The sequence below is a fragment of the Schistocerca americana genome, chromosome 3, assembly GCF_021461395.2.
Source record: "Schistocerca americana isolate TAMUIC-IGC-003095 chromosome 3, iqSchAmer2.1, whole genome shotgun sequence".
Classification (NCBI taxonomy): Eukaryota; Metazoa; Arthropoda; class Insecta; order Orthoptera; family Acrididae; genus Schistocerca; species Schistocerca americana.
The window spans coordinates 526,230,237-526,258,035 of record NC_060121.1 but is presented as its reverse complement, the minus strand read 5'-3'; the positions used below and the strand labels follow the sequence as shown (position 1 = coordinate 526,258,035).

The 27,799-nt window shown below is 40.2% G+C and overlaps 1 protein-coding gene across 1 annotated transcript in view; it reads right to left on the bottom strand.

The window, feature by feature from the left end:
• The window catches only part of LOC124605645 (probable tRNA N6-adenosine threonylcarbamoyltransferase), a 77,263-nt gene that overhangs the window by 12,186 nt on the left and 37,278 nt on the right, over positions 1-27,799 (bottom strand). Inside the window, exon 5 of the mRNA XM_047137467.1 lies at positions 16,022-16,253. Coding sequence (XP_046993423.1) covers positions 16,022-16,253 — 232 coding nt within the window. The remainder of the gene's footprint in view (positions 1-16,021; positions 16,254-27,799) is intronic.

Here is a 27,799-nt window from a genome sequence, read left to right as displayed (position 1 = left end):
AAGGATTAACAAACAAACACATTCGTATTGTAAGTGTTACGTTATATTTACACAGACGTGTGTAGTTCAGAGGAGGGGTACCACATACGAATAGGACATAGACATTATTTTACGTCATCCTGGATATTTTTACAATGATTTTGAACTAGCATCTCAATATTTGGTGTGAAATTACTGGTCATTAGGTGCACTGCACCAGTCAGATGAACGTTAGTATGACTACTCCCAAGCTTCGGTTTTGTCAGTTTCATTATGGAGAAAACACTTTCGCACAAGTATGTTGTTCCGGAAGAACTATACAGACGAGCAGCTATTTTAAATAACAATGGAAACTGTTCACGTGGAAAATATTTGTAGAAGCTTTCCAAGGTTTCTGCAGTGTGAAACTTCTCCTTCAGTACCCGACTGCATTGAAAGTCCGTGAGTTCCAACTGAATTTCAGAAGGCACATTTTCAACATTGACTGCAAAAGGAGTTGCAAAAGGGGTAACATCGCATTCCAGAAGATTTAAGTCCTCAAATCTAGTATCAAAAAAGCCTTCAAGAGACTGTAGCATTGTTACAAACCCATCAAAAAGTTCTTTGAGCCTCTCCAGTTCCAAATTGTTTTCACTAACAACTAGTGCAACTCTCAAGAAGCGTACACACGGCATTTCTGACAGTGGCTTTGCCCAAAAAATCTGTTTTCTCTTGAAAACCAAAACAGTGTCAAACACTTCGCTAATTACCTTATTTCTACCTTGTAAAGCTACATTCAAGCTATTCAGATGCTTTGGTCCCTCAAGTTACAAATGCAAGGTCTAAAATCCACTGTGGGTCATCAAATTCTTTCACCAGTTTTCCTTTTGCATCTGTTTTTATAACCACGTCCATGACACCAAATAGTTTGGCACATTTTGCTAGCAAATTAACACAGTGAAGAAAGCAATGTATTGCTGGTAGTTCCTGCTGGACACCGCCGGCTTTTAACTTTTTTCGTATCAAAGTAACGATACCAGACTTATGACTAATCATTGCAGGAGCACCATCTGTTGCAATCGATGAAAGTTCTTCCTAATATAGCTCGTATTTCTCTATTATATGTTCTATGCCCAAAAATATATCGTTGTCTGTTGTTGTGTAATGCATTGGCACTAAATCGAGGAGTTTCAAAGTCACATTAAACTGAGAATCAACTCTTCACAAAAAGACTGCAAGTTGAGCAATATCACATACATCAGTGCTTTCGTCTAATGCTAATGAAAAGAAAACCAAATCTTTGATCCTGCTTCTCAAATGAGCTTCCACATCGTGTGCTCTTTCTTCAATGCAACTGCAAACCATTCTCCACGAAAGAGGAACGGTTTCAAAAACAGGAAGACTTGCTGAGCACAAAATTGTTGCAGCAGCAGCAAAACATTCTTTCACAAATTCTCCATCGCCAAAGGGCCATGCTGTTTAACCTACGAGCTACACGATAGCTTACTGTCATCGCTGCATTGTTGTGGATGATGAGGTTTTCGTCCTGTAAATACCTACAGAAGAAGGTAAAAGTGACGGAAAAAGCACATAACATTCTATTAACAACAGTAATAATATGAATCAATGTCATAATTATCTACATGTATATGTAAGTCTTTCTCCTTTTTCTGCTTCAGTTTGATGAGTTTGACTTTTCTTTCTTCATTATTCAAACTGACTATGTCCTTCTCATGAAGCAGTTGATAATGTCGCTTCACATTGTACTTCTTCAGTGAAGACAATGTTGCATTGTAAATCAAACACTGAGGTCCGCTTTGCATTCCAACAAAAACGTACTATCCTTCCCACTGTGGATTAATGTGTGTGGGTTCAAAGGACTTTCGTTTCAATGACTTTAACTCCTCCTCAGCCATTTTCCACCCACTAGTTCTGTTTTATCAAAAACACTGAACACGATGTCTGCACAGACAATAAAAATGATGGGAAGTAATCGGACTGAGTGATTCCGCACAGTGCAGTGACATGCATGGCTAGGTGAGTGGATGGTGGGGGTACTGCTGGCTGGCAGAGTGGGGGATAGCCGCGGTCATGCCTTGCAGGCACCTGCGAGTGCCCGCACTCATGAAACGGTATTTGTCCAGCCCTGGTCTAAATGTTAATTTTGCTTGGGCCTTCCTAAACCAATATTGGCTTATTGTACTGGACACCTATACCAAGTTTCCCTACGTGGCACGTTGTCCGACCGGCAGCCACTATTTCAGTCCTGTCTAAGATTTTTGCAATTGAGGGACTTCCACACAGTGTGGCTACTGATAATGGCCCCCTGTTTGTTTCTCAAGAATTTGTATATTTTTGTCAGGTGAGTGGCATTCACCATCTCACAGGTCCCCCATTTCATCCTCAATCTACCTGCGAGGCCGAAGGCACAGTTGAGACATTTAAAACTCACACGTGGAAATATGTATCCGGCAGGTACCCTGAAACTGTTTTAAGACTGTTTTTGGGCCTGTACCATTCACTCCAGTGGGGGACAAGAGCCTAGTGGGGCACCTAAATGGATGCCAACCACAGACGTTCCTTCACCTGCTGCATCTGACGCTGCGTCCACCAGTGCTGCCGACTCTGCAACGCTTCAGGCCAGGTGCGCCTGTCTGGGCTCATTGTTTTTGCCACAGACCAAATTGGGTTCTTCCCATCACTGAGTGTCACTGGGGCTGGCACTCGTGTGTCGTTAACACTCCTGACAGGTGGACATCCTGTACCTTGACCAGCTGTGGCTGCACATGGCGGGTTCTATAATGGAGGGCCCAACACCTACCTCGTCCCTAATGCCTGTTCGTATGTCGCAGATGGTAAAGTTCGTGCTGCACAGGGGGGGTGGGGGCGGGGGGGGGGGGGGGTGTTCCTGACAGATCTCTGTCTGAGGTCCCCTCCTCCACTCCCATTTGTATACAGCCATTGCCAGAGCAGCCCCCCTGCACCGGATGCTGCAGCCACCACCACCACCGCCTCCATTGCTAGTCCTGTGCGGTAATCATCTCCCTTCCCCCCACTGATGCCTCTGGCGCCAAAAACTGACCTTGAAGAGGACGGCACTACAGAGATGCTGTTCCCAGTCCTGCCCTGCGGCCTCTCGTGAGAGGGGGACTTTGTGCCAAACTGGCCACTCATTACTTCTGTCCCTACTCGCTGGTGCCTACCCACCACATGCTGCAGCAGCTGCTGCCATCATCAGGTGATGAAATGGTCACAGCGCCATCATTGGCATTTCTGTGACTAGTAATCTCGATGCCTTTTGTGACCAGTGTGGGTTTTCTTTTTTTTTTTCTTTTTTTTTTACAGTACTGGTGCTATTTTTCAGTACCAGTGCTTCTCCTGTACTACCCATTTTTCTATTCTTAGTACTTTTATGTATATACGTGGTTTCCCCCTAGAACAGAGGAGCGATGTACCTTCACTCATGAAGTGTGTGATTCCAGACATCACGCATCCATACAGTTCTCAGGCCCGCTTATAGACACCATGTGGGTCGGCCCCATTGCGCACTCTAGTGAGCCACAAAAGAAATAGTATTGTTTAAGTGACCACAAATGAATGCTCAGCCTATTCTGTAACCTGTATTATTGTTGTGCACGCAAAGTGTTCAGTGCTACATGCAACCAGTATTTCACTGTACCATACATTAGCTCTACAGAGTACTATGTTCCATAAATTGTGTTTGTTCCTGTTGTAACAGTGCCCTGCACAGATTGTCATCCCTACTACATGACTGCCTATAACACACAGCTCAGATATTGTGTTTACACTCACACCATACACTGTATCTACCCTCAACAATGAGCTTCATTAATGACACATTTTCAATGAAACAAGCCTTTCCATGACTTCTGTCTACTGCTTAAAAACAAGTGCTCTATGGTAGTTAGACTGCTTGTATTAACACACATCTACACCATATCACAGTCAATAATTATTTGTGACGACAGTAGTCTGTATTAACGCTTTGAAGTTTAGAAACTTCCAAATCACACTGTGGAAACTTGAAACGATCCAATTTGCCTGACAAATTATGACCTTCAGAATCTGTGTGGGCACTGAAAATGCATTTGTAATACAAACTACATAGAAAAAAATTTGTTGAATGCAAATAACCTGACATCAGCTGTATTTAGTACAGATGTTCTACCTGCTGGTGATATATGGAAATTCGCACTGCACAAGGAGTCAAACCTGTATTTCTCACTTATCACAAGCAGTTGCCTATCATTAAGCTACCCAAGACAGAACAAAATTTCCATCTGTTACCCCCAAACTGCAATGCTTATCCTCACAGTGACGCAAGTGTTTCACTTGGTCACACTATGTTTGTAAGGTAATCCAATTAAGTGGCTTAGTGTGCACAGCTGTCTTGAACAGGTACTACCTCAGGGTTGCCACACATTTCCCCCAAGTGAAATTTCCTGATATTTCCCAGAATTCCAGATAGTTTTCGCATTTTTCCCTGATAAATTTTGAGATATCAAAGGTAAGTTAAGACATAAGTGGATAATCTGTCTTTGCAGCTAGAGTACAAGAAACAATAGTGCAAAGAAGGAAATATTTGAAATAAACTTGGAAGCAGATGGCATTTCCTGATTTGAGCAAAAATCTTAAGTACTAACATCAACATCTTTTGTAATGAACTGTTTTTTGATGGAGAAAGCAAGCCAAATGGCATGTGTGTTTCATTAAGACCAGTGAAGTTATTTTATTTCAATAAAATTAAACACATTTGGTAATAGAAACACACATTTCCTTGGAGTCGCAAGGCGTATTTAAAATACCTTCACCAATTGCAGAAATAACCTCAGAAAAATGTAGGCCTCTTGAAAGAAATGTATAAGGCATGGAAGAATTGTGTAAACTAACACTGCAGGTGACTGCCAACAAAATGTTGGTTCTACTATGTTTGTTATTGTCAGTTATTACCCACTGTGTTATATCTATTATTTTACAGGTATTGTGCGAATTTTCTTTCGAAAAACATATGCATACATAGTGAACAAACTGCCAGTGTCTGACACAATTTTCTTCTTCATATCATCCATGCTTTTTAACACACGAACTACTTCTGAAGTGTCAAAATGCACTAAAACAAATAAAAATCTATAAAAACACCACACTGTACAACATGCTTGCAGTGAGACAGTCTCAATTCTTTAAATCCATCACCCATGGTCTCTAGCCTGCTGAGAAGCACCGCAGTCCTGGGTCCATGGATAAACCATGAAAATCGGCTGCATTATGCCACACACAAACAGACCCGGCCTGCAGGCATGTTGGTGGGACTAGATCTGATGGTGCAGAGGCTGCACATTAGTGGGAACTGAATGGCTTCAGATTGGCAGGCTTGATCCATTACAGATACCCGCAGAAATACACTCCAGTTTTGGCCCATTGTGGAAATCCACTCACGTGGCCAGCTATTCGCAAGCCACAGACAGCATGTTGATTAAATGAGACCACGGCGATCAATTTTATTTAGCTATCTTCCACTAGCACACCAGATTGGACAACTTGGGACCCGAAAGCATTACATGCCATTTAGGCAAACGATATTTCACGCTCCTTTTGTAGTACAAGGAAAGATGATAGTAACAGAGTAAAATTGTGTAGGGATCAAGTCATTAAATGTATACTGTACGCAGGTGTTTGTTGCCATGTGCGCAGACATTAAATGGGAGGTGTGGAATATAGGGCAGGGCCTCTTTAAGTTTTGGCATCACGGCTTGGCAGTGGCTTGATGATCAAGGAGCAACCACACTCTCCAAGAATGAAAATAAAAGACAAGATAGTTTTGTGACAAATAAAATATATTGTATTCTTGAATGTCATGTTGAGCCTTTGAGGTGTATGTCGTATGAAAACTTGTGTTCTACTCTAATTCACGAATCACTCTATTGATCTGTAAACCCATTCATGGAAATATGTGTTTGTAAAAAGAAAGTAGTGGACATGCTTTGTATCTTCTTTCTCCACTAACAGCTGCAGAACATGAGTTAAAAGAACATGTCAATTAGGGAATAGAATTAACTAGCACTGCACATAGTTTGACCCCGTTGTCTCAGGAGTTAACGGATGAGTTCAGTAACCAATGCAATTTAGTTCGCGAGAAAGTGAAAGAGTAGTTCAAAGAATTAGATCGTAAAATTGATGAAGTAGGTCAATTTGCTTTAGAGAGTTCAAACAGGTCAAAGAGCAAATCTCAGAGCCGAACGAGCATGAAACTGTTTTAGAACAATGCAAAAAATTTAGAGAAATAATTCACACACCTAAAACACTATCTAATTCGGAGGATGATTACAAAAATTTATAAATTCTACCATAGAAGAGAAAGTAGAATCACTTGATACTAACACTCTTTCTAGGCTACTGAGAGGAAATCTGTGAGAAGGCAGGGATAAATAACAGTGGGTTATTGCGTAGTTTACTAGAGGAGTTATAACTCGTAAATTATATGAATTTATCAAAGCAATTTCCAAAATTCAAACCTGTGGAAAAGTTTCACCCCACATATTTTTGAGAGTATTTTCTACACCTTTACCAAAATCTGGGAGGATAGCAAAAAGATAGATTTTGCCTTGAGTTATTTGATAGGTGTTGCAGTATTAGTATGTGTTTTTTCACCACAGCTCGAATTTAATGAGGGAAAAGAGCAAATTTTTTCAGTGTTACAGTAGACCTATTAAAGTTCAGAATATACTGCATCCAAAAGCAGCATGTCTCTTAGAGCATGATACAGGGTAAGATAAAAAATTATATACTATTAGATATGATTAAAAAGATTTAAGGCCCAAGGAGAGTTCATACTCTTTGCAAATTCAGCAAGCTCAAGACCACTGGCCATCCGAGTACTTGTTTCTGTATTTCTATCTTAGTTTTCTCAGGAACTACTTCTATATTCTTTGATTATTCTATTATCTTTTATTAATCTTACACCTTCTACCTCCCCCTCTTCCAGAAACAGAACTTTTTTAAATACAAAATAAAATAACAAAAATAAAACAACTCCAATACCTGTACACATAGCGTCTAGTGTTTATTCAGAAATAACTGCATTGGTACGTTTATGAAGACAGCTAGGAGCTTAGTTAATACACTTACCTATAAATGAACATTTCAAATAAAATTCTGAAGAGGTACCATGTACTTTTAGTACATAAAGAGCCAACAATAAAAATGATTTTAGCCCTATTATCATATGATAGTAACAGAAAGTGGAGGAAGTTACAGCACTATGACACTTGATGAGAAATGCTTTAACTCAAAAGGTCTATGCATAAGCTATAAATTTAGTAAGTTAAATATTCTGGAATTTAGAATAAGAAGTTATTGGTTTTGTACATTTTTAAACATAAAGAAAGAAGGACAGAAAGGTAGGGTTTGTATTTGAATATTATTAGGGGAAATTAATCACGGCCAATGACATCACCTCTATCAAGCACTGATTGATGAATAGCCCAATCATAGAAATTATACTGATGGTTGATGATGACTAACATGAAAATACCTGCCTATTCCATTGATTTCATATGGGTTTGTTAGGACCAATTTTCATGGAGTCTGCAACCATGAAGCTGTTACAAGTCTGTTCTGGAGGAAATGCCAAACAAATTCACCTCTGGCACCACGCCAAAGTACCTTTGCACATGGGGTTCTTTGGGTGGGAGATGGTAAAGGAATCAATCTATGGGATACTTCCTTCTTTCCTTCTTCAGTCCTAAGATACCTGTCTCTATTTCCTTTTCTTACTTCTCCATTAGTAGTACCAAATCTACCTTCCCTCTGTCCATATGCAAAGTTCCTATTGCAGGATCTCTTCTAATTACAATATAAACAGTAGAATTTACAACCTACAGCAGTAGGACTTCACTGGCAGGTATTTCACATAGGGCAATGACAATAAACTAAGAGGACTTTTTTTAGGGTTAAATAAGTAACACATGTTAGTCATGCCACACGTTGCACGGGAGAACAGTCCACTTCGAAGATGGAAGGCAAGACAAACTGATGGCATGCTAACGTGCCTAGCCAAATATGAAGCAAGATCTGAAGAGTTAACTAGAGAACAAGAAGGTTTGATAACTAGTATTCAAAAAGGAGTAGATCCATGAGGAATAAATTTTAATAACAGGTGATGAAGCGCTAATATTATTCTAGTATATTCACAAGATATACCCGGAATAAAATCTTTTATATTGTCTAAGTCTAGTAATCATAATAAAGTAAAGGATAAGCTATACGTATCAGTAAGTAAAAGCAAGATACGTGACAGAAGTATGAGTATGTAATGATGTTATATTTGTTACAAGTAAGAGTAAGGAAAAGTTAGAACAGAGGAGTTAAGATATTTAGATATAAAACAATCAAGTAATGTCAGCAGAAAGCAATTATGGGAGAAACTTATCATTTAGAATGAGAAAAGGCAGTAAGAGGGGGTTAGTAACTGTGTTTACTGATGGAGTTAAGATAGGACATACCCAAATAGTGGATGATCTGTAGGAGAGGAAAAAGATAGGCAGATCGGTAGGAAGAATGGCCTATGCCTTGGTCAGGTGAATCCATGGGAGGCAGGACCTGTACCATTTAATGTAGGTGGGAGAGAGGTAAGGTTGGACGGACTCAAAAGAAGGTATGGTCTATACCTTTTTTTTAAAAAACAGGGTACATCCACATCTATAATTGTACTGAGGTTTGACACAGTAACCCCTTAGAAGGCATTAAGTGCAGTGAATACAGAAGTATGAAGCAGTATATTGACTGGCAGTCACAATATGAAAGATTTCTACAAAATGGTTACATAATCAAATAGACTTATCTGATAGTATAGGTGAAAATGGTTGGAACAGGAACGTCCCAGACTTGTTGACTAGAGTCTGTAGTGAGATTTGACTTTATGGACTAAATAGTAGGCATACATACGACAGGCAATTCCTCAGGTAATAATAATGTGAGAAAAAGTAGAAGGTAACCAACTATGCACATATACAGGAAGTAAACAAGACACTTGAGTGTATTGGCTTGAAGGAAATGCATTGTTAAATAAATAAATATAAAAACTATAAGTAAGCTGAAGAAGTTTATTTAAGTGGGATAATATCTTTCTGTACAAAAAGACTGGCCATTACAGTACAATTTCTTACTTCACACAGGATGTGAAGCAAATAAGATGGAATTACACAAAGTAGGCTAACAATGTTGAGCACAGTTTACCTGAAATGAAACAACAAAACTTGGAAAACTTGTAATCAAAAATGAAGTTTCATTCCTTTTTAAAGGAGGAAAACATATCAAGTATTTTTAAGTAATTAGGTTGCATACTATTGCATGTTAATGAGAAATAATTTTTGAGAGATCCTGACATCTTTTCTTTAAGTGGAGGAATGTGAAGTATTACATGCCATTTAGGCAATTGACCTTTCACACTCGTGTAGTACAAGGAAAGATGATTGCAATAGAATAATATTATGTAGAGAGTAAATCACAGAACGTATACTGTGCGCAGATGTTTGTTTTCGTATGTGCAGACATTAAATGGAAGATGTGGAATACATGAAAATGACAAAGTGTGATGACAAGTACACGGCTTCACCTGTTGTGGGTGGGATCCTTTTTGTTTTGGCATCACTGCTTGGTGTTGGCTTGACCATCAAGGGGCAGAGAACCCACAAATGATGACAAGTAAACATTAGTGGAGATTGTTGGCTTGACCATCAAGGGGCAGCCGCACACTCAAAGAATGGAAACAAAAGACAAGGTGGTTTTGTGACAAATAAAATATACTGTGTGATTCTTGAGTTTCTCCCGGCGTATTTGATAGTCAAAATATCCACGGGTGTGCTGCCGGTCTATAGTGTGTATATGACATTTTGTAGAAGGAAGGGAACTGTCACGTTCTAAATAAAGATTATTGTTACAGCTCATGTCTGCGTTGGAATTTTTTTATGCCAATTGGGAGCACATAAGAAATTATCCTGATGACCTACGCCTCGCCTTCCTCGCTCCTACTACGCGGCAGCGTATCGACGATCTAGCATTAACATTTTATGGGAATAAGATAAACTACGCCGCTGCTGTTATTGTTTTAGAAGAATTGTGGTTTTATAAGCCTAATCTGCAACAATTAATACTTCAATTTAGGGACGCCTACAGGGAATTTGTATTTATGCCAAACGGTATACGATGTGCGCAGCGATATTTTGATTTCAGACAGGGTAGATACAGACCCCTGTGGTACACCTATTAGAGCCACAGTATTTACTCATAGTCCTTCTCAGACACACAGCCGTAGGCCATCCTAGGAAATGGCCTCACGTCCAGTGAGGTCTCGCTGTCAGGGTAAAAAGAAGTGTAGGCTTGTACACAAGTTGAAAAATGAGAAACCTTCGTGGAAATGTACATGTATGTACGAACTATGTTTACACTATCGTTGGCAGTGGCTATCTAGGCTTTTTTATGTTTTGGACATTGCAGGATGGCATACCACTTGCGTTCCGCATTAGGATACACAAGAAGAATGTATGAAGATGCTACCCGTCGTGATGAACAAGCCGAAACCGATGAACATCACACAAATAATAGCACAGAGGGAGATGGGTCACATGAAGAAGCTGCACAACACGAATTTAACGACAGATGGGAGGTGCCGCTGTCGCGCTTGCCAGCGCACTTATTCCGAGATGGAGGATCACCCGCTGCGAGTGCGTCCCCATTGGGGGCCCCTTTAGAAAGCGACTCGAGCCCACCTAGTATTACTTGCGGGGCCGAGTACGCGTTTTCGCGATTGTGCAACCGGTTCAAGGCCGCGTGCAGGTTTAGACGTGCCTGACCGGCTTGGACATGTTCCAGACTCTTGCAACACTGGTAGCAGGGGCCGGTATAAAAGGCGCGGCGAAGTCTTTCTTATTACAGTCGATTCTGTATCTGTTGGTGGCAAGCAACATTTTATTAACACTGTGTTGGCTATCTGGAACGTACTTGAATATTGTGTTGCGGAAAAATTGTTCGCTAAAGGTAACAATACACATGTACATGCATATTTGAAATTATCCGAGGCCAAATTACTTGCAGAAGTTAGGACAGGCCTCGAATTTATGTTTGGTAGCATTAATGGTGTTTTCGATGTACAAAAATGCCGTAGTAGGAAGAATGCATTGAATTATATAACCAAAGCAGATGCTGAACCTATTTCCAATTGTAATGAATCGGCATTGTCATTTAATGTACGATTACGTCGTTGGGCGGAACGTACTGATTTTATAGACTATACGGATCCTTTTCTTGTGAATAATTGGTCTCGTGTTAGGTTTATTGAGAAGTACTTTGAATCGTTTCAGGGTAAGAAGTGTGTTGCACGTTGCCTAACCGAGTGCCATCTGACGTATAATGGCTGGGCGGGTCGCGTGGTCCGCTGGTATAATGAGGCCTTTCGGTCCAAAGTGGTGCGTAAAAAGCAATTATACCTATATGGAGACACAAATATTGGCAAATCTACCTTAATTGAGAAGGTGCCCGTTGGACACTATAGACCGGCAGCACACCCGTGGATATTGTGACTAAAATATACTGTAATCTTTAATGTTGTGTGGAGCCTTCAAGATGTATGTCGTATGAAAATTTGTGTTCTACTCTAATTCACGATTCACTCTAATGATCTGTACACCCATTCACGGAAATATATGTCTGTAACAGGAAATTGGTGGACATGCTTTTTCATGATATGAGTAGAAGTTATCTTGTTTTGCTCCAATAACAGTGGCAGAACATGAAGAAGTCACACCTTTCCTCAGCTATACACGGGATTGCGGAAGCAATGATTAGTAAGGCCACTACTTCATGAAAATCAACTACAACAGCTGGACTTAAAAAAAGGTAAATATGTCAGATATTATGTGACAGATCTCATGAAGTGTTCCGACTCACCTTGAACTACAAGGAGTGAGCCAGCATCTACATAAATCGTAAACCAGAGATGCTTATTACTTTGTTGTCCATATGGGAGTCTGTCCAATGGTAAAATGAAAGTACATTTGTACAATTCTCCTATGTGGATGATTTCTTGAATGCAAATTTTAAAACTTCGGCTTTCATTTTGCTGTCTTCAACTGCCACACCAGACTGGTCAACAAGGTACTGTATGGAGATCTTAGACCCACTTAGTGATTTTAAATACAATCAGAATTCTCAGGTTCTGTGCCAGATCTTTTGCTAAGGTATGACTGTGGTAGTTGTTGTATTCTTCCTGCAAAGACTTCACAGATGCACAAATCTTCACTAATGTTTGCTTGTCATCATTTGTGCATTCTCTCCTGAACTGAGAGTACAAACCATCTGCTTCCTCAGCACTTTATGGATTTGGATTTGGTTATTAAACCATGGTGGGTGTTTTCCATCTTTAATACACTCACTAGGCACATAACTCTCCAGACCACGATTTACAATCTGCTTCAACTTTGCACATAATTCTCCTCCATCCAACTTTTTGGAACTAAGTGATGTCAATTCGCTGTCTAAGTGATATGCTATTTGCTCTTTCCATCATAAACACTCTCCTAGCCTTCTTGCCTGATTTATTAACTTTCATAACCACTGCTGCTACAAAGACGACATGATTGCTAATCCCTGTTTCTACACTGATGATTTCAATAAGGTCTGGCCTAATTGTAGCTACAAGGTCTCCAATACAACCACTGCCTACTGGCTGCTGAACTAGCTGATCAAGATAGTTTCCATAAAAGTGTGTTCAACAGTACTATGTACGACAGTCAGTCTGTAACCCCCCCCCCCCCCCCTTCCACGTATCCATAGACATCCTATTCTATAGAATGAAATTTTCACTCTACAGCGGAGTGTGCGCTGATATGAAACTTCCTGGCAGATTAAAACTGTGTGCCGAACCGAGACTCGAACTCGGGAACTTTGCCTTTCGCGGGCAAGTGCTCTACCAATTGAACTAACCAAGCACGACTCCGCCCCATCCTCACAGCTTTAATTCCGCCAGAACCTCGTCTCCTACCTTCCAAACTTCACAGAAGCTCTCCTGTGAACCTTGCAGAACTAGCACTCCTGGAAGAAAGGATGTTGCAGACATGGCTTAGCCACAGCCTGGAGGATGTTTCTAGAATGAAATTTTCACTCTACAGCGGAGTGTGCACTGACATGAAACTTCCTGGCAGATTAAAACAGTGTGCCGAACCGAGACTCGAACTCGGGACCTTTGCCTTTCGCGGGCAAGTGCGCTACCAACTGAGCTAACCAAGCATGACTCCCGACCCGTACTCACAGCTTTAATTCCGCCAGTACCGAGTTCAAGTCTCAGTCTGGCACACAGTTTTAATCTGCCAGGAAGTTTCATCCTATTCTATACTCTGTAGGTTAAAGTCACCTCCAACTAGCATTGCATTATCTAGGTATTTATGCGCTACAGACCGTGGACTTACTTTGTATGACTGTAGAACTCTCCGGAATCGGTAGCCGGTAAAAACATCCAACAACTAACTTGGTTTCATCTACACCTGTGATACACAAGCAGATAACTCCACTGTCACAGTCAACTTCTACATCAATAGAAACAATACTTTTGTTAACTGCAATGAACACGTCCCCTCCTATGGCCATTAATCTGTCTTCCTGATTTACGTTACATGACTCACTAAATACATCAGAACTTTGCACTTCAGATTTCAGCCAGGTCTCGGTCCCAAGAATAATTTGAGCGAGAGAACTTTCCTGGAAGGTAGTAAGTTCAAGTACTTCGTTACAAGTACTTCGACAATCTACTAATAAAATTCTGACAGTTACGGAGTCTTTACTCTCAATGCGGTCTAACTTCCCTTGCGGCATATTAACCGGGAAGTGCTGATCAGAGTACCTCAAACTACAGACTAGCCTAAAAAACCCTCATATGCACTCCACAAGTACTCTGCTACCCAAGTAGCTGCAACTAGTTATTTTTCAAAAGATTTTTGTACTACCATAAAATTATTTTCAAGATCATCTTCAGATGGGGCCCACATGGAAGTTACATCTTCATTTCCACAGCATGGTGCTAGGTATTGGCTTTGTGACATGAAGATACGAAAAGCTTTAATGTATCATCACCACAAATGACAGTGATACACTGAAAAAAATCATCAAATGCAAATCTGAAGGCAAAGACATCAACTGAGGGCAACACTTAGAACTGAAAGCATGTTTATTACAGACACCAAATACAGCCAGAGCAGAACTGAACACCTGGATGGAGAGTGCAGTTACTTATAAAAACATGAAACAGTCCAGAATATATGAACATTACAAACATAATATATTTAAAGAACATGCCAGAAACTGTAAATACTAAATAATAAATAATTGCTAGTGGTTGGATTGAACTAGCAAGCTGTAGCGCACAAACCAAGGCTGCTAACCACTACACTATGCTGCATGCGCAACAGCTTGCAGCACTTCTCCCTCTCCTGAAGAAACAGCAACCTATTGTTTCAAAAATTCTGATTGAAGTTGACTACTACAGTACGCTGGCTCTAGACTTTGTAAGTGGTTCTCTTATGGCAAAATTGGCAGATCCTCACTTTCTGATTGTGTTGTTAGGTCATCATTTTCTGATTGTGTTGTTACATTTTCTTCACTGTCATGAGTATTGAAGGTATCTTTCCCCATAGAAGCTCCGCTATCATTGAGTGGGTCCTCAGTTTCCTTGAACCTCCCATCATCGATCTGGATCTCTGGACTGCAGCAGGGCTTCACACAGAAGACAAGGATGACATCTCTGTACTTTTGTCTTCTTGATAAACGATCAAAATCCTAGACTTCGTATGTGATGTCCAACAAGCAATGAAGGATACAATAAGATCCAAAGTAGCATTTTAGTAACTTTTACGATAGTCATATTTTATGCACGAGTGTAAAAATCCATACCAAGTCTCTGGGGCTTATCTCAATGGACAGCGCTTGGCCTTATAGCATTCTGTGTCTCACTCCTGGGGGTACAGGAGCCCATATGTGAGCAATAGGCCACACTTCTTTGATCCTGGTGATGAGATGTTTTGCGTGTTCATCCTGCCTCACTAAAGTGGATTCGGTGTCCCCTTTGCTGTTTCGGCTTCTCGATCATGGAGCAGAAAGAATGGTGGGATGCCTACAGTGTCTTGCTTCATTGTGCTGTAATCACTGTAACACTATTTTTTGACAATCAGTTTAGATCAATGTATTTGCACAACATCAATTGCTTAATACGCTCCAAATCAAAAAATTATTTCAGAGTGAAATGTGGTATCTTTTTGAGTGACAATTTTTGTACACATCAGCAGTTGCAGGATGATGGCAGATTTATAATGGCACATTTATTAGTATCCATATATTTAGAGTGAACGTGATTAATCAGCACTCAATAGGCAATTAAAATAAAAGCTACAATGTGGATAATAACTACGAAGTAGTCACAGTAAGTAAAAGAAATACTTTTTCAACACATCTCACCACATAACTCTCATTCATGGCGATAAATTACAGTTTTTCCCTATTTTCTTGTCACATAACCAGTTCTCAGCATCATGCTACAGAAATAAAAACGTAACTTCTGTGCATCCCCTCTTAAGATGGGCCAGGATTACCTATGGAGCTAATTTATGGGAATCAATAAGTATTTCAAAAAGTAACTGCTCGCACTACGGAACAACAGGTTCTAGAATATCAATCAACCACAGACTTGTTGTTCTATTACTGTGATGCTATAGTTAGAATTGGTGAAGCCTTTACTCTACAGACAATTTATAATGCAAAATCAGGAATGCCCATCAGCAATTGGCCAGCATCTCACCACTTCAATTACTCCAGAAATGCTGAAATACTTTCATACCTTACTGTCAACAACAATTTCAATTACTGGCACTGATATACTCAGGAGAGTGTCCAATGACATAAATTACTAACACCCCAGGCAAACACACTTCACCAAAGCAGAAAATTTTGCAGCTTGCAAATAAAGGTTTTAAGTTGCATGCTACATGATTTCATCTCTTACCTCTGAGTGCATGTTGTCTCTTCAAAAGGTGTAATAGTTCCACTCCGAAACATTTCACAGCCTGCATGGGCAATCATTGCACCATTGTCAATGCAGAATCGTTCATCAGTGGCATACAGTATAGCACCACGTTCTGCACACATTGTACCCATCATTTCTTGCAATCGAAGATTACATCCTACACCACCAACTATTAAAACTTCAGAAGATCCACAATGCGCCATTGCACGTTCTGCAAACATAAATGGTGAATTTATTTCAGAAACCACTGGAATTAATTCCACAGGGGCTGCTCACAGACTAATAATGACTGAATGAATAGAAAATAAATGAAGAATGTGACAAAATTAAAGCAGAGCAAGGAAAGTGTGAGGTAGAGTGCAAGTGAGAGGTTGAGAGGGGAGTGTTATACCACAAGAAGACAGATTTTTATCATCTTAAGTAAAATAACAAAATTTGTATAGAATCCAGCTGTTAAAATGAAGGAACAAGCAGTCTTGGTTAAAGTGCTAAAATTTTTTTATTATATCCCAGTGACATGTTTCACCCTTATTTGGGCATCTTCAGATTGGCTGGTATTTGGTGGTGATGGGTACATGGGACACCAAACATAAAATATCCCAGCAGGTCAATGTCTCTCGTCAAATGTTTGAAAACACTGTGCAGTGTCCTTATTAAGGCCCAATGCAAACTAAACAGGATCAGGCCTACAGTAAAGCTTTACATCATACACATACCAGAGGTGTAGTGCATATTCTGGTTGCACACATTACATGTTTATGACGTAAAGCTTTATTGTAGGCCTGATCCTGTTTTGTTTCTATTGGACTGCACCACATGCCATAATAAAGGCACTGTACAGTGTTTTCAAGGCTTTGACAAGGGGCATTTCCCTGATCGGATATTTTATGTGCGATATCCCATATACCTATCGTTACCAAATATCACCCAATCCGAAGATGCCTAAATAAAGGTGAAATGAATCATTGGGAAGTAATAAAAATTTTAACACTGCAACCAAGACTGCTTGTTTCTTCATATCACACATACTGGTTGCTGTACCAGCTCCATTATGAACTGAAATTTTTTTGCAACTATTAATGTTTTAACTGTAGTGTCTTTGAAATTGCAAAACAGTCACAGAAAATTGTCAGTACAAATAACAGAAGACCTATTTGACTCCTATTTCCTACCTTCCGTGAATGCATATCTGTAATGCATTAGCAAAAAAGTAGCAACTGACAAAGCGACACATATTTCATATTTCAATGATCAAAAAGTGATCTATTCATGTGGGGGGGGGGGGGGGGGGGGGGGGAGGTTGTATGCCATATAACCCCAATTTGTAAAACTCTCAAACGAGACTTTCAAGCTGCAAATTACTGCAAGGTATCAGTCAAACACGCTGAAAGTTCAGAGGTTTTTACCTTGCTAAGTAGACAAAAACAATAAATAATATGTAAGGAAACTGATATTGACAGGCACAATCTACAGTCAAATCACACACTTACTCACCTCTGTTCATGTGGGATGGCAAGATGCATGCGAATACCTGAACACTGGTAGCAGTTACCGATTGATTCTTGCACACAAAGAGTTAAGAACTATCATGTCATTGTTGCCACCAAGTGCTGAGGCCTGACCATGGTGAGCAGCAATCTCGGCTGGGATGGGTAGTGGGAGGTACGTGAAAGATGTGTGTTGGCTTGGGAGAGGGATAGCAGGGTAGGGGTGGTGGAATATGCTGCAGTGCAACCTGTGGAAGAGTGCAGGTATGTGATGAGAACAAGATGGTGGACTGCTAGATGTCACATTGGGAGAGCTGTGCATAGGGGAAGGGGGGAATCAAGAAAGAGAAGAGAACCATAGCAATGGAAAGAATTATGCACTGGAACTAGTAGTCTAAAAGATGTGGATGAGGATGGAGTGGGAGCAGGAAAGGAGTGAAGGCAGGTGGAGAGCAGGGACTTGCAATGGTTAATCCTAATGGTGTTACAGGAACGAAGGATATGTTGCATGGAGAGTTCTCCTCTGGGCAATTCAGAAAAGCTGGTGTTGGTGGGAAGAATTCAGAATTCAGACGCTGTGGTGCACTCAAAGTGATGAACGCCCTGTTCAGCAGCATGCTCAGCAACTTAGTGGTCCAGCTGTCTATTGGCCACATTTTGGCAGTTCTTAGTGATCAAGCAAATATACAATGTCACACAGTGGTAGAGCTAAGTCAGTAGACCACAAGGCTGCTTTTAAGGTGGTCCTGCATCTGGTGAGGTATAAGATGTCTGCGATAGGATTGAAGAAGGTGGTAGTGAGAGGATGTATGGAGCGTGTCTTGCATTTAGGTCTTTTACAAGGATATGACTCAAGAGGCAGCAGTTTGCAAGCAGGGGCACAATAGAGACGCACACGGATAAGGCACAGGCTGAGTGATTGGCAGAATGCCACTGTGGGAGGGGTGGGGATGATATTTCTCATTTCAGGACATGAGAGCTAGTTGAAATCCTGGCAGAGAAAGCGATTCAGTTGCTCCAGTCTTAGGTGGTGACAGGAGACAAATCGCAGAGTATCTGTTTCTAAACAAGGTGGGGAGGGTAATTTTGGTCTGTTAAGGTCTCAGCAAGACCACCAGCATAATTGGAAAAGGACTGCCCATTACAGCAGAACTGAAACATGGATTGACTAGGCTACATGGAAGGGACTTCTCTGTGTGGAATTTGTGGCAGCTGTCAAAACAGAAGTATTTTTGGTGATTGGTAGGTTTGATGTGTACAGAGATACAGATGAGGCCACCCACAAGGTGGAGGTCAACATCAAGGAAGGTGGCTTGTTGGACTGAGGACGACAAGGTGAGGTGAATATGGTAGAAGGGATTGAGGTTCTGGAGGAATGCGACAGGCTGTCCTCGCCCTTGGCACAGATCTTGAAGATATCAATAACTCTGAACCAGATGAAGAGTTTAGGATACTGGATGGTAAGAAGGATTCCTCTAGATGTCCCATGAATACATTGGCATAGAATGGTGTCATGCAAGTGCCCATGGTTGCTCTACGTTTTTGGTAACCTTGGCTTCTTTGATTAAGAGCTTAGTTTTGAAGGAATTTGAAGAAAAAAGAAGTGTTTGAAATTTTTGGTACTTTCACTCGAAAAATATTTTACGACACCACAAAGGAAGGTTGAGTGGCGCGACAGATACTAATAGAATCACCCTGTATCAAGATATATTAATTATGTACGTACTACAATGTATAGACTTTTACGTAAACAACTGGAATTATATAAGTGAACTCAAACTTTTTATTTATTTTTCCCCACAAACTTTTTTTGCATGGTCTACTGTGGTAAAATGAATTTTGAAACTACTGTTCACATTTATCGATTACATATTCAAACAAATTTGGTAGAAAGTAGTATCATTTAAAAAATACAAATAGTTACTGAAATTGAGATATTTACAATTGAGCTGTCCATTCCTGCACGTAGTTCCATCACATCTAGAATGAATTTTATTGATTCATATCTGCGCACTATTTTCTTTCTGTGTTAGATACTGAGCTGCCCCCCCCCCTTCCCCCCCCCCCCCCTTCCCTCCCCCCCCCCCCACACACTTGTGTGTTCGCAATGAACTGCACTTCTCAAATTTTTAATCTTCCTCCTCATAGCTTTCTCATTAACTTAATATTTTGAAGCAAGATTCCGTATAACATCTCTTTTCATTACATTATTTTTATAATTACTTCCACATACATTCAACAAAACGTCGGCTTTTCTGTACTGTGATGCAAAGATATTCCAGAAGTTTCCATTGCACTAAAGCAAGAAATGGGGAATCCCTGTGATGGGCATACTTCTGCTGTTTTGGTGATTAACACATGCACACACAAACACATATGCATAATACAATGATTAAGTTCTGTGACTGGATTCACAGCAGCAGTGTGGTGCACCACAGCACTGCTGCTAATCTCAGTCCTGCCAAACACACATATTTAAAAATTTGAGAACTGTTCCACTGAGGCAGTCCAGAAATCAGTTACAGGGAAGCCAGGAAGTATTCCCTCAGTATTTGAAAGACGATAACAGTACAAGCTGACCTCAAGGCATCTTGTGACAAACATAGTTACACTCAGGACTATGTGACCTGCTGCATGCTGAGACGCAGCTAACAGAAAGGAGTCTCCAGACATGACCAAATATGGTAATGGAAGAACACTACGTACATGAACTGCAACTCAGAGTGTTCTGGAAGCAGGCCTACAGGCCACATAAGAAGGAGCACACTGGTACACAAATGGTAGTCGTAGGACACCGCAGTCTAAGTCAACACACTCTCTGTCACACATGTCGGCAGACATCAGACTACCCTCAGCACAAGCTGTTGCTACAGAGTTAGGTTTTCAGAGCAGCAGATGAGCGACTGATGAGAAGTCATGTTAGGAAATAGTGCCACAGGAATCTCCAAATGTTACTAGCAAGAGGGTGCACTTATAATTTCCACCCTGATTCTTTATTTATTCTCACAGAGTTCCGTACTCTGCACCACTTACAGCTTGTACCTAGCAGCTGTTAAGAGTTCTACAAGCAGCCCACGCAATCTTCCACTCATCAAGTATTCGCCTGAGGGAAGACCCCTGTTACTGTAGCTGTGTGTCCTTCGCACTCGCTCTCAGAACACAACAGCACTGTGATATGGTACCTAGTCAGTTTTTGTCCACGCAAGAGAAAGCTGCGTGTGTGCACTATAAGCAGAACTACAGTAGTTGTGATGGTGATTTGACTGCTATGTGAGAATTCTAGTATGTTGCACCTGAGACAATGGACATACATCAAGTTCTGATATAAATTAAGCAAAACTGGTACTGAAATGTTTCAAATGATGCAGGACATCTACAGCAATGATGCATAAAGTTGCTGTGTTGTATTTAGGGGGCAGCGACATTTTTCGCAAGGAAGAAACAGTATGGAGGATAATGTGCGTACTGCCCAGTCACAAATGGTTCGAACTGACACACAAGATTGAAGATGTTGCAATGTCGGTATGTGCCAACCGCTCTCATCTTGCAGCAGCAGTAGAGCTACGCACTCTACATTCTACAAATTTCTGACCGTGGCGTGAACATGTCATGTCTTACCTAGCAGGGTGTAGCACACATCCTGACGCAAAACCAATATGATGCTCACATGATGATTTGTGGGGACCTGATCAGTAGTGCTGATGATGAGCCAACATTTTTCAAGTGGATCATAAATAGAGATGAATCATGGTGTTTCCTGTACAATCCGCAACTGAAGTTAGTATCTGCCACCTGGAAAAAGTCAGTATCGCCACGACAGAAGGAAACGCAACAAAACAGGTCAAAAGGCAAGATAATGCTTGAAGTCTTTTTTTTATTCAGGTGGAATTGTTCACACTTTCCTCCCAGATAGTGCAACAGTAAACAAAACCTACTACAAAGAGACCCTTGGCCATTTACATGATTTAACTCATCGTAAGCATCCTGAATTTTGGTGTGGGAAGAACTGGCTGTTGCTACACAACACCCCTGCACATCGCTCTGTCCTCATCCAAAAGGAACTTGTGACACCATTTTGTCACAGCCTCTGTACTCACCCTTTCTCACACCGTACAATTTTGGTTTCTTTCCCCGTATGAAAGCACTCATACAAGAGAGTGGATTTCATTTGGCTGAAGAGATCACAACTCCTACCAAAATGTCAGCCATGCTTTCGGGAACTACAAAGACATTGGCAGCACATATAGCAGCTGACAGGAACTTTTTTGAGGGAAGATGTGTGTTTTTTTAAGTGTGCACCAGGGACATATGGCCTTCAGGGTGGGGGGATTAGAAAATAAATAGAAAATGTACACCATGTTTTGTGGCACCTTGTTGAGAGATGCAGGTTTTTATAGGTGTCTAAGCTCCATGTGTCAATATCAAAACTTAATGATTGCAGCATATGTACATACTACTGTCTTTTATATTTCCTTTATTTAATTTTGTGGTTTTGATATGTGAACATGTAATGAAAAACTGTTAAGTAAATTTGTAATGTTATTTGAGATGTAATATTATTTTGAATGCACATATGTATATTGTCTTTGTATTTCTGGAAGTTTCAGCCCAGTAGGAATATTTTATCAGAGTAACAAAAATTGTGAGAGGAAGAGACAGTTGACGAGCAGTGTAATTCTCGGCAGGACTCAACTCTGTTAAAGGTGTCAGGCACAAGTGCAGAATGAACTTGCAAAAAGTTCATTAGTTTCTGGAAAAAAGAATAGTTCTATTAGTGGCATAAGGAGAAGTTTGAAAGATATCAGGGGCAGTGCCGTGAGAATGATGTTATTTCACAAGACGAGCAGAACTTGCAACATTCTGGAAGACAATTGCTGCACCACTGTTGCTATTATTTGCAAATATTTCAGGAAGAAAATTTTATTTTCAAGACTGATGCAGAAGAGGAAGGGCAGGTGGGGAAGATGTCTGGGAACAGCCAAGAACTGTGCAAAAAAGAAGATTTATTTTCAAGATCACTGCAGAACGCATCGGGAGGAAAAACAAACTTCAGATGTTTACAACATTCTAGAACCAGCAGCATGACACAGAGAGTAGAATTACAGCATAATTTATTAGAGCAGTGAAGTCTATTTCCCATGTCCGTTAAGACAAAACAGAGGCTGTAAATTCTATTGTAGTACAGACTTCGAGTGGAAACTGTATGAGATTGTTCTGTGCATAAACTATGCATTGTTTCCAAATGTATGAAGGCCAAAGCTTTCAACAATCTGACTTCGAGTGAATTAGTAAATGGACGATCTGCCAGCTAGACTCAGTTACACAGACATCCTTGTTGTAAACTTAAAAACTGTGTCTGCAAAATTCACTAACCTGACATATCCCACCCCACAGTTCAGTTGGAGTGTCATTTGCTATTGAACAGCACAAGTTTTATTCCAGTTTTGGTAATTAATTTTGAAGATTACTGTGACTGTCATTGCTATCTTTCTGCAGGTCAGTGATCTTTTAGAACAGCAGAGAAACTGTTCCAGAGGCCTTCCTTTGTGGCGGCAGTTACACTAGAGTAGACATGTGAACAACTCAGTGTCTTGAAACCTACCAACATCTTTGTGTATATAACGTAAAAACAGAATCTTTATCCAAATAATAAACAAACATGGACAAATTAAAAGAACAGTAATAGCAACTCCTGTACTAAATAACTGAAAGTGTTACTCTGAATATCAATTACATTAGCAGCACATAAATTTCTCTCGCAGTGCAAACTTAACAATCAGATGATATAACAGAGTGGTGTTGGCACTGGAGTTCATGCAAACCATACTGTGACTTTTCCACAACCATCCCCCACTTTTCATTGAAGAAAAAAATTTCTTAAATACGTTGCAGGGAAGTTGTACACGAGTTCATTTGGTTGTTATCGCTCCCAAATAATACACTCATCCTCCTGGAACTGTTGTTATGGATTAAATTGGACAACATGATGCACACAAGAACAGCAACATATTTGAAGGCCAATCCAGGCAGAGCCGTACTTGCCCAAGTAAGCCTTATACAATACGGATGCATAAAGTGCTCCAGAGATTGTACACTAACAACCATTTCATGAAATGTACTCGCAGTTGCAAATACAGACTACCACCAGCTGTATAATGGAATGATACAATGAAAATTTTTGCCAGACTGGGATTCGAACTCTGACTTCCCACTTATCGCGAGCACTCACCTTCATCATTTGGCTATCTGGACACAATTCATGGCCATACCCAATTTTCCATATGTCATCAACCATGTGTCTACAACCTGTACTCATACATCCACTATGTATATTCCTGTACAGGGGAGACATTTTGCTTGAAAGTCACTTGCCCAGTGTCGGCAGATAAATATGATATTGCAGTGCCTGTGTTATCCGGCTCAACAGCCACCCACTCAATGAGCACATAGCACACCCTGAGGTCGAGGAGTTTTATTTAAAGAAGTTTGTTCCATCCTCAAAAAAACAGATAGTAAAGCCAAGATCCCTACACTCTGTAACACACATGTCCCACTGTCCTGCCACATTACTGCTGCTGAAGCATGCATACAGCTTACAGTTACAGAAGATTGGGAGCGCTCACCAGTTCTCAGTTTAGGAATCTCATATTTGCCAAATCCACATCCAGCCAAATGCTGATTTCTCGCAAGTGCTCACCATTTGGCACACATGGCTTACTGTATGCCAGGGATGTGGTCAGCTTTATTTTCCAGAACATGAAAGTACTACCTTTCATCCATGAAGCATGTCACCTAAAAATGCAACACCAGTTTAAATGATTGAGTATAGGATTAGTTGGAAAAACAAAACAAAAATAAATACCGAATTATTTCCTTTGCAATGAATTGATCTATATTTTAGAACATCACAAAAATCTCCAACAACCTCCTGTCAGATATGCTAAAGGGAAGAAACAGGGTTCAGCACATAAAACTTCACAATTTTTTGGGAGTGTACCTCCCCGAGTGACTCAAAATGCATTTTACTTCCTTTACAAACAGCTTATGTAATATTGTAATCATTATGATAAAATTAGAGAAAGTCAAACGATGGAGATGTTCTGACAGTCTTTCTTCCACAGACCACCCACATATGGAAAATCAAAGATGTACGTGATTTTGGTAGATTGTATACGTATCATAACTCACCATACAGTGATTTTCCATAAACTGAAGCTAATAACTGATTAGAACATTACTCATTTCACAATACTGTTTGCAAAATTGCATCCATAGTAAGTAAATGTAATAATATAGTGAAGCTAATGTGTTTCGTAGACACCCACATATTGTTTGCCTCAGTTGTTCAGTAGATAAGTGTCAGATCATGACAAATGTATGATACACAGCTCAACCTGTAATTTTTTTCTATCAAATATTATACTTAATCTCTGACAGTAATTTGAATGAGTGAAAAATGTCATACTATATAATGGCACAGATTCCACACTAAGCTGTGGTCATCTGACAGAGAGAGCTTGTTCACAATTGGGAGGTAGGCAAGACCATGTGAGGTTCAACACGACAATTTCTACATGTTCAATCAATCACTACAGTGTTAGAAACAACCATCGATTTAATCATCTTTTTCCATTATTTACACAAAAATAATAATTACAAAAACAAGAATTTTAATTACAACAAATGGTGCATCTCCAGTAAAACATGAAACCATGAAACCACAGTTTTTCTCAAACCGCATCTGTGTGAAGGAAAGACTGACTAGTCAAATACTGGAAGAAAAGCAGCTAGCATCTGTTCCACTCCTCATACTGATCTACAAAACAAAAATCAGGATACTGAAATGTTGGATCCATACAGGCTATTATTTGAAATAAGCATCAACTGAAATCATATTGTATAAAGCAGAACAATCTCTTAATCCAAACAATACATTGTGCTTTGTTTATGCGCTAATGGGGATTTCAACTACAGACTTTTCCACATATCTTCAAGTGCTACAAAATCATACAATAATGTACACCAATGTTATTGTTCACTTCATTTATAGTTTGCCGAGAGTAAAGAATACTGATGTGTAAGTATGCGATTATCATATGGCTAACACACGCCTATATTTCTCTTCCAACTGAAATATGTACGCCACAGAAGGAAGGAAGGAAGGAAGGAAGGAAGATCAGGGGTTATTATACCACTGATCAGAAGATCACTTAATATGGAGGAACTCAGGATAGCAAAGGAAATTAGGCTTGTACATTTTAAAAACAGCATCCCAGCATTCTCCTCAAGTAACTTACAGAAACCAAAGGAAACCTAATTTTGGATTGCACCATGGGTGGCTCTCCCTAATGTGAATGTCATCTCACTCAGTGGCCAGACTAGATATTCATTCATTGTCAGGACCCATAAAAAGAACAATCACCAATGTCAAACAAGCCAAAAGACAAGAAATTTGTAAAACCTTGATCTGTAAACCATTCAACAACATATTCTCACTATTTGGCTTACTGTTATTCTTGCTGATAACAGTTAACTTTAAGCAAGTAAATTAGAAAGAAAGGAGCTAAAAGCAGCTGTTTGCTCTTCAGTTATATTAAGTAGCTGGCCACTATTTGCCGCAGGAAACGGTCTTGTCAAGGGGTTAATATTTATTTGATTAAGAAGGAATTTTTCAAAGAAAATAGTTACTTACATCTGAAAACACTGAGTTCTGTTTACAATACATTGTACTAATCGTCATGCAGTTCTACAAGGGACCTGTCAATTTGCTAAGTAGCTACAAAACTTGTCTATCGCTGAGTTTAGATATTACTGTTAACAATAAAAGCCATTAAGGAGAAAATGTACTAGAAAGTGAGTGTAAGTACTCGCTGATCCTTAAAGTAATTACTGGAAAATATGTGGTTATATACTCATATTTTACACAATCCTTTACTGTTCACTTCTTTTGAATAAATACTTCATGTACTTTAGCTGCACTATCCCATAAGAATATTTAATAAAACAAAAAGTTATAAAACGAAATATAAGTCATACCACACATTTCTTTACGTCAAGACAATGAGAGATATTTCTAACAGGAATACATGCTAAACAGGAATACATGCTAAACAGGAATACATGCTAAACAGGAATACATGCTAAACAGGAATACATGCTAAACAGAACTCTGACTAGTTTATATGTGAGTTTTCATTTTCACTTCTTATGCAGGGAGATCTCACATAATTTTACACTACTGTCCATTAAAATTGCTACACCATGAAGATGACGTGCTACAGGCGCGAAATTTAACCAACAGGAAGAAGGTGCTGTGATATGCAAATGATTAGCCTTTCAGAGCATTCACACAAGGTTGGCGCCGGTGGTGACACCTACAACTTGCTGACATGAGGAAAGTTTCCAACCGATTTCTCATACACAAACAGCAGTTCACCAGCGTTGCATGGTGAAAAGTTGTTGTGATGTCTCGTCTAAGGATGAGAAATGCGAACCATCACGTTTCCGACTTTGATAAAGGTCGGATTGTAGCCTATCGCAATTGCGATTTATCATATCGCGACACTGCTGCTCGCGTTGGTCGAGATCCAATGACTGTTAGCGGAATATGGAATCGGTGGGTTCAGGAGGGTAATATGGAACGCCGTGCTGGATTCCAAGGGCCTCGTATCACTAGCAGTCGAGATGACAGGCATCTTATCCGCATGGCTGTAATGGATCGTGCAGCCATGTTTCGATCCCTGAGTCAACAGATGGGGACATTTGCAAGACAACAACCATCAGCACGAACAGTTCAACAAAGTTTGCAGCAGCATGGACTATTAGCTCGGAGACCACGGCTGCGGTTACCCTTGATGCTGCATCACAGACAGGAGCACCTGCGATGGTGTACTCAACGACGAACCTGGGTGCACGAACGGCAAAACGTCATTTTTTCAGATGAATCCAGGTTCTGTTTACAGCATCATGATGGTCGCATCCGTGTTTGGCGACATCGCAGTGAACGCACATTGGAAGAGTGTATTCGTCATCGCCATACTGGTGTATCACCCAGTATGATGGTATGGGGTGCCATTGGTTACACGTCTCGGTCACCTCTTGTTCGCATTGACGGCACTTTGAACAGTGGACGCTACATTTCAGATGTGTTACAACGGTGGCTGTACCCTTCACTCGATCCCTGCGAAACCCTACATTTCAGCAGGATAATGCACGACCGCATGCTGCAGGTCCCATACGGGCCTTTCTGGATACAGAAAATGGTCGACTG